Below are 7,784 nucleotides of genomic sequence, written 5' to 3' on the forward strand. Positions count from 1 at the left end.
AACCCTTTTGGAAATGATGGTTATGGAAGATTCATAGAATGAATTTGGAAGGGTTCCTTTTTTTGGGTCTCTAGAACCAGTGTGAGTAGAATGAAGGCTACCTCTTCTTTAAAAGTTTTGTAAAATTTGAAAATGAAGCCATCAGGGCCTGGACTTTTCTTTGTTGGGAGCTTATTTATTACTGATTCAATCTCATTGTTTGTTATAGATCTATTGAGAATTTCTATGTATTCCTGAGTCAATATTGGTAGATTATATGTGTCCAGGGATTTGTCCATCTCATCCAGGTTTTCTTCTGTATTGGCATAGACTCGCTCATAGTATCCTCTAATGACATTTTGTATTCCTGTTATGTCTGTTGTAATGTTTTCTGGTTTGTTGTGAATTTGATTTATCTAATTCCTTTCTCTCTTCTTAATTAGTTTGGCTATTGGTGTGTCAATCTTGTTTGTTTTGTCAAAGAACCAGCTTTCACTTTCATTTATTTTCTGTATAGTTTGCTTATTTTCTATTTAATTTATGTCTGCTCAAATCTTTATTATTTCTTTTCTCCTCGAGTTTTTATGGAATTTTTTTTTCTGTTGCTTTTCCAATTTTCTGAGGCACAATGTCATGTGATCCATTTGCCTTCTTTCCATCTTCTTATGTGCACTAAGAGCTATAAACTTTCCTCTTATAACTGCTTTTGTAGTGCCCTAAAGATTACAGAAACTTGTGTCCTCATTGCTATTGGTCTCCATGAATGTTTTTACTTCAATCTTAATTTCTTCAGTAGTTACATAGTCACTCATGAGTAGGCTATTTAGTTTTCATTTATTTGTGTATTTTTGAGAATTTCTCATGAAATCAAAATCACGTTTAATTCCATCATGGTCAGAGAAGATGCTGGATATAGTTTCTATGCCATTAATTCTGTAGAAGCTTGCTTTGTGCCTTATCATGTGGTTATCCTTTGAAAAGGTTCCATGTGGGGGGTAAGAAAAAATTATATCTCGTGTTTTTTGTGTGGAAAGTTCTATAGATGTTTGTAAGTCTATTTGATTTATTGTATCATTTAGATCCTTTACCTCTTTACTTATTTTTTTGTCTAGATGACCTGTCCAGAGGAGATAGTGGGGCATTGATGTCTCCAACAGTTAATGTGTTGCAGTCTATCTCTCCTTTTAGATCTAACAGTGTTTCTTTCACATATTTGGGTGCTCCTGTTTTAGGTACATAGACATTTATTAGCATTATATCTTCTTGATGGATTAACCCTTTTACTATAATATAGTGCCTTTTTTTTTGTCTCTTAAACAGTTTTTGTTTTAAAGCTTATCTTGTTAGAAATTAGTATCACTACTCCAGCTTTTTTTTTTTTTATTCCCATTTGCATGGAATACCTTTTTCCAACACTTCACTTGTACTCTATGTGTGTCTTTATTCATGAGATGGATTTCTTGTAGAAAACAAATAGAGGGATTCTGTTTTTTTTTTTCTTTTTTTAAAAAAATCTATTCAGCCAGTCTGTGCCTCTTGATGGAGAATTTAATCCATTAACATTTAATGTTATAATCGATATTTCTAGACTTGTCTTTACCTTTAAGTTGACCATTGTCTTGGTTGTCTTTCACCCTTATTTCTGGCTGATCATTCTTAGTTTTCCTGAAACAGGACTCTCTTCAGAGTTTCTTGAAGAGCTGGTCTGGTGTTGGTAAGTTCTTTCAGATCTTCTTTATTTGAGAAGATTTAATTTTTTTTTTCTTATGAAGAATAATATTCCTGGATATAATAATTCTGGTTGAAACGGTTTCTCTCTTAACACTTTCAATATGTCTTCCCACTCTTTTTTGCTTGCTTTGTTTCTTTTGAAAAGTCCGGAGTTAGCCTGATGGGATGCCCTTTGTAAGTCACTTCTTGTTTCTCTCTTGCCAATTGTAGTATCTTGTATTTATCTGTGGTCTTTGCCAGTCTGGCTAATATGTGCCTTGCAGAAGATCTTCTTGGGTTGATTCTATTTGGAGTCCTTTGTATTTCTTGGGTCTGGATGGGTAAGTGCTTCTTAGACTTGGGACGTTTTCTTCCAGGATTTTATAAAATAGATTTTCCATGCACATATTATTTTGTTCACCTTCTGGGATACCAGTTATTCAGATGTGTGGACGTTTGTTTAATGGAGCCTAATGTTTTTCGTATATAATCCTCATGTTGTTGTTGTTGCTGTTGTTGTCGTTATTTTCTCTGTCTTTTTGGTATTTTTTTTCTAGGTCAGAGGTTTTATCTTCTACATCATATTCAGCATGGTCAAATCAACTTTTAATACTTTTGAGAGAGTTTTTGATTTCCTGTATTACAGACTTCATCTCTAATAGCAACATCTGATTCTTTCTTAGAGTTTTCATTTCTTTTTTCATATCCTGGAAGGACTTCCTAATCTCCTGTAGATTATTGTCCCTTTTCTCTTCCAACTGATCAAATTTTGTCACCATGAATGTTCTTAACTTTTTGTCTAACATTTTGGTAACATCTGTTTATTTCAAGAGATGGAGAGCAGTTATTGTGTTCTTTTGATGGAGACATATTTTCTGGTTTATTCAGACCTGAGGCTCTTATTCTACTTCTAGCCATGGGGAGAGGTATTCACTTTTGGATACCTTTTGACTGGTAACAAGTGTGCTTCCTTTTTTGTAGACTGATGTGTGCCAAAGTCTCTCTTCTTCTGTTTTGCAATGTGGTCTGCAGAGAAGGAGTCTTCTATTCAGGAGTCTGAAGATCAGACTTTCCTATTTTGCAAGTGGTTATGTAAAAGGGAGAATCCCAGGAAGCATCACAATACCAGGGTATTTGAAAATTGTGATTCTAGATCTGTCTACCTTTTATAGTGCATGGAGAATTGGTAGGAGATGACAATATAGGACGGAAGATAAAAGAGTATGAAAGAGAATAAAGGAAGTGTGTGGTGCACGATTTTGCCAGGGGTATGAAGATAAAAATGGGCTCTGCTGAAGAGCTGGGGTAGTCCTATGGTATAAGGATAAATAGAAAAGTTACAAAAGAAAGAAGAGAGAACCAGCAGTTAGCGTAATGGCTATGTCACTGGACTCCCACGTAGTTGACTGCGGTTTGTGTCCCGGACCTGGTGGCTTAAAACTCACGCCAGGCGCATGTGCGTGCGTGCCCAAGATCCCGAGAGGAGAATGGAGGAGAAGAAATTGCGGCATGACTATCCCCTCTGGGGGATGATTTCTTGCTTTCTGTCTCTATGCCTTTCTCTGTCTGTCTGGCGAGCACACATGTCCTATAGCAGAAGAAAACCTCTCCAAAAAAAAAAATTAAGAAAGAAAGAAGAAGAGAAGAGGAAAAAAGGTCTACCTTGCTGACAGAGAGAGTGGGTTGCTAGGGTTGGGCAACCAAAGCTGGAACTGGGACAGAAAGGCTCTGCCTCAGTGTCCCTTAGGCCAGGGGTCTGGAGATGGAAATGGACTCTACTGAAGAGCTGGGGGCAGTCCTGTGGGGTAAGGACAAGTGGAAAATTCTTTAGTCATATTCTTAAAAAAATTTGTCATTTTCTCTCTATATTAATGATCTTCCTTTAAAATCATCTCTGTTCAGACAACAGTGTCATCATCCACCTAAATGACACCTCATCTCACTCACAAGACCTTCAAAGCCTCACTTCATTGTTTGGACGTGATTTGCTTAAGCAGAGGGAAAAATACATTCAAAGTTTTCTGAAGCCCTGGGAACGTTATTCACACTAGCTCTGTGTATCATTGCAGGAGAATCTCTTAATTTGAACCTGGGCCTATAAATTTATGTCTTTTGGCTTTGATGAAGAATTTACCCTGAATTGCATGACTTGACTGTATTTTCTAATGCTGTCCCCTTTGTTTAGGTACCGATGGATGAACTACCGATATGTATTGGCCTTTTACTTTGCCGTTGAGCAGATCAATAAAAGTCCCCATTTGCTCCCCAACCTCTCCGTGGGTTATGATTTTAACAATGCATTTCCCAGTGATAAAAGAACTTTAGAAAGTGCTCTAGTTTTGCTCACTGGAGGGAATCAGTCCCTGCCAAACTACAACTGCCAGATACAGAAACAACCTGTTGCTATTATTGCAGGAAACATGCCAACATTTTCAGCTCAAGTTGGAACCCTATTGGAGCTTTACAAAAGTCCACAGGTAAGTGGGTTGTCAGGTTAAGGAATGAGAATTGGACATGTCCTAATGTAATCCTCTTACATCTTAGCAAAGAAAACTTGGAAGCTGGGGTTACATACCTCTAGAGGCCCTCAGCACTTCGCCTGGTTATTTGAACACAATTTGCTTAATCAGAGGGAAAAAGGCACAGGTTCTTTCCTGGGTCATGGGGCTATTAACAGTACAAGGATTAGAAAAAAAAAAAAAAAAACATATGAGGGGCGATTTCTCACTATCCCTCTATCTCTCTGTGGCAAGAACACATCATTTAATTTACACTATGACAAATTCAAAATAAAAAAGAAGTAAAATTTGTTAAGTTTCACCAATGTTTCTTTCCATAGCCATAACATCCAAAACCCAGTAATGGGAATATTGAGGGTTGTCTTAAAGATGCTTTCTAAAAAGTTCATACAATGTAGGGAACCATTTCATCTTAGGACAGGACAATATTAGTGGGTGTAAAGAGGACAATTAGACACAAAAATATAAAAACCTTTGCATTTATTATCACTTTGGGCAAATAAACAATATTCCAGCACTGGAGATCCTCCAAACTCACAAAATGGCTCAGTTCCTCAGCTGAGGTTTAACCAGATCCCTCTGCCCTTCCTCACATCTATACAGGTGGATCCCTTGGAAGCACTTCCAGTTACTCTCAGAATGACAACTCTCCACCTCAGAGGTTCTTCCAGGGAAATTATCATATAAAAGTTTCAAGAGACCTTACTGGTAAACACAACATTAGCATAGAATAATTATGTTGTAGAAAAAAACTATTTTAAAAATATCATAGAGTATATATGCTTATGTTTTAAAGACAATATATTTTAAGTTGTGTTAATAAAATACAGTATGAAAAACTCAATACATATTTTTTTTCTCAGAGTTTAATATTTTAAAATTGGCATCTAGAAAAGGAAGCCTCTGATCCACATTGTCACATCAGACCAGGAAGGCAGATTCACCAACATTTCGTTGCAGTATCTTTTTATAAAGTGTATGTATACCTCAGATCTCAGTGTAGGCAAGAAAGCATGTATTGAACCTTATAGTTTTTCTCTCATGATTTGGTCTGGAAGTGATATGGTTACCTGTACTAGTCACATGTCCTTTTAAAAAAATGGAATTGAATACAGTCTTCTAATGGTCATATTGATAAAATAGAATCATTTTCACAGCATGCAATCTCTTTACTGAATATTCCTTTCTTTTATCTATGCAGGTAGAGAATTAGCTCCTCTCTGTTTAAGTGGGAAATTTTTTAAAAAATCACACTAAATTCAGAATCAGATTATTTTATTTTTTTGGAAGATTCTAAATATTTGTATTTTTCAAAATGAAAATCACATATTTTTTAGAGACAATATAAACAAGAATTGCAAAAAAAATGTTGCTCAGGCATAAGCATATACAGATGTATTAATTATGCATATACGATTATAAGTGTACTTGAAAAAAGTTCATTGGAAATATTCACACAGTTCTGGATATGTACATTGTGTAGTGTTACAATTCTATACTCATACTAGGAAAATTGACGGTATGTTACATTAACTTACAAGTACACAAAATGCAAAATACAATTCATCTTCTTTACAAAAAAGTATGAGATTTTTTTAAAATCTTTTTTATTCAGGTCACATATGGTCCTTTTGATCCCATCCTTGATGATAAAGACCAATTTCCATCAGTTTATCAGATGGCCTCCAAGGACAGCTCTCCAGCTTATGGAATCATCTGCTTGTTGCTGCATTTTGGCTGGATGTGGGTGGCGCTCTATGTATCTGATGATATGCAAGGGGAGCAGTTCCTCCAGGATATAAAGGCAAAGATGATAGAAAAGGATATCTGTGTGGACTTTACAGAGAAGCTCCCTGCCACAAAAAGTGTCATTTATTGAAAAAACACTCTTATTTAACTTTGGGAAAGGTATGGATCATGAGAAATCTCCACTCTTCAGACTTGGAAGATGTTTTGAGTATTTTGAGTAACATGCCATACAATTTCCATGGAAGCCTTTTTCTTTCAAACCAGAAAAGGAATATTCCTGGCTTTAAAAAATTTCTCAAGACAGTCAACCCTTTCCAATACCCAGAAGATTTTTATTTCAGTAAACTCTGGGTTTCCTTTTTTAATTGCTCACTTACTGAGCCACTGTGTAGCAAACTTAGAGACTGCCGACCAAATTCTTCCATAGAGTTTCTACCACATAATTTTTACATGAGGACAGTGTCTGACACCAGCTATTTTATCTATCATGCTGTGCACATGGTGGCCCAAGGTCTTTATAAGATGCTTCTGCAAAAAATAGAAATGGGATCTGAAAGAGAAGCAGACCAGCCTATTCTTCCCTGGCAGGTAAACATTCTTCATAAGCACCTGATTATATTTGAAGTCATTTTCTTTTTCATTTTTAAGAAAATATTTCTGCCATAGGTCATGTGCTTTCACCATAGAGACATATTGAGAGAGAAAGAGAAATCATTCCCTGTGGGTATGGTCACACCATAATTCTTTCTGTTCCATTGTCTTCCTGTGATTTGGGCACTGGACATACACTCATGTCTGGCATGATTTTCCACATTACTGATCTGAAATTCAAACCATGGTCAGTCATATGGGAGTCCTCCTTAACATCAAACTACCTCTGACTCCTGAAGTGTTTTTCTTTTCTTTTCTTTTCTTTTTAAATTTTTTGTATTTAGCTTTTTCCCTTAGGGCAAGTGTGCTTACCACAAAGGGGAAAGACAGAAGAAAAGTGAAAATCACCTTCTAGGGAAATGGCCATGCTGCATACAGTCCCTTCTCTTGTTTCCTTTTGAGATTTTGGGCATGCTCACACACATGTCTGGCATGGTTGTCAAGTCTCCAGATACAGAGCTCAAACTGTGGTAGATCATGTGGAAACTCAGTCACCCTAACCACCAAGCCATCTGCTTAGGTATATTTCTTTGTGGTACTGAAAAAGATTATATAGAGAGAATAAAACTTTTTCTCTAAAGGGAGCTCTCCATTAGTTGCACATGATTGATCCACTCTATGTTTTCTCTGTGAATTGCCTTGAAGGCTGGCTTTTTCCCATCACTCTCTTTCTCCTCTCTTTACCCTTGACTTCACCATGTCTTCCCCTGTCCTTGATTTTATAAAATGATTGGAAGAGAAAGTGTGGAAAGTAATCACAATATTACCTTAATATAACTTAGAATAAACAGATTTAAAATGGACAAAATATTGGAAGAAATGTTAGAATATTCTAAAGTCAGAATGACCATTTGGGAAGGATCTGAGCACTTATACTCTTTTACCTGCATGGATGACCTACAGGTGTCTGCAGTTATTTATTTTGCCTGTCTTAATCATAACAGAATTAATTTTAATTTTTCTTATACTGTCTTCAATAATCATGGAAGAAGGAACAGTTATCCAGTTTTATAATATTGAACAACTTTGATGCATATAGTCTCAGGATGTTCTATTTGGTTTATAAATAAATTTATCCTTTATTTTTAAAATTTTTTAAAGAATTATTTTTAATTAAATTAAATTAATTTATTTATTTATTTTAATTTGGCCAGAGAGAGACACAGAGAAAGAGAG

General features: G+C 35.8%; 1 protein-coding gene across 1 annotated transcript; it reads left to right on the top strand.

The window, feature by feature from the left end:
- Positions 1 to 3,705: 3,705 nt before the first annotated feature.
- LOC114006432 (vomeronasal type-2 receptor 26-like) lies at positions 3,706 to 4,903 on the top strand. The gene is made up of 2 exons (XM_027768865.1): positions 3,706 to 4,166; positions 4,812 to 4,903. Exons 1-2 carry the CDS (start codon positions 3,855 to 3,857, stop codon positions 4,893 to 4,895), a joined length of 396 nt encoding a protein of 131 aa, XP_027624666.1. The 5' UTR covers positions 3,706 to 3,854; the 3' UTR covers positions 4,896 to 4,903.
- The last annotated feature ends 2,881 nt before the right edge of the window (positions 4,904 to 7,784 follow it).

The sequence above is a fragment of the Tupaia chinensis genome, unplaced genomic scaffold, assembly GCF_000334495.1.
Source record: "Tupaia chinensis unplaced genomic scaffold, TupChi_1.0 Scaffold147959_1, whole genome shotgun sequence".
NCBI lineage: Eukaryota > Metazoa > Chordata > Mammalia > Scandentia > Tupaiidae > Tupaia > Tupaia belangeri.

Excerpts from the sequence above, each read along its gene's own strand:
- LOC114006432 (XM_027768865.1), top strand. The coding sequence starts at position 3,855 with ATGCTGTCCCCTTTGTTTAGGTACCGATGGATGAACTACCGATATGTA. Across the intron at positions 4,167-4,811 it reads AGCTTTACAAAAGTCCACAG|GTGGATCCCTTGGAAGCACT; the intron begins GTAAGTGGGTTG and ends ACATCTATACAG.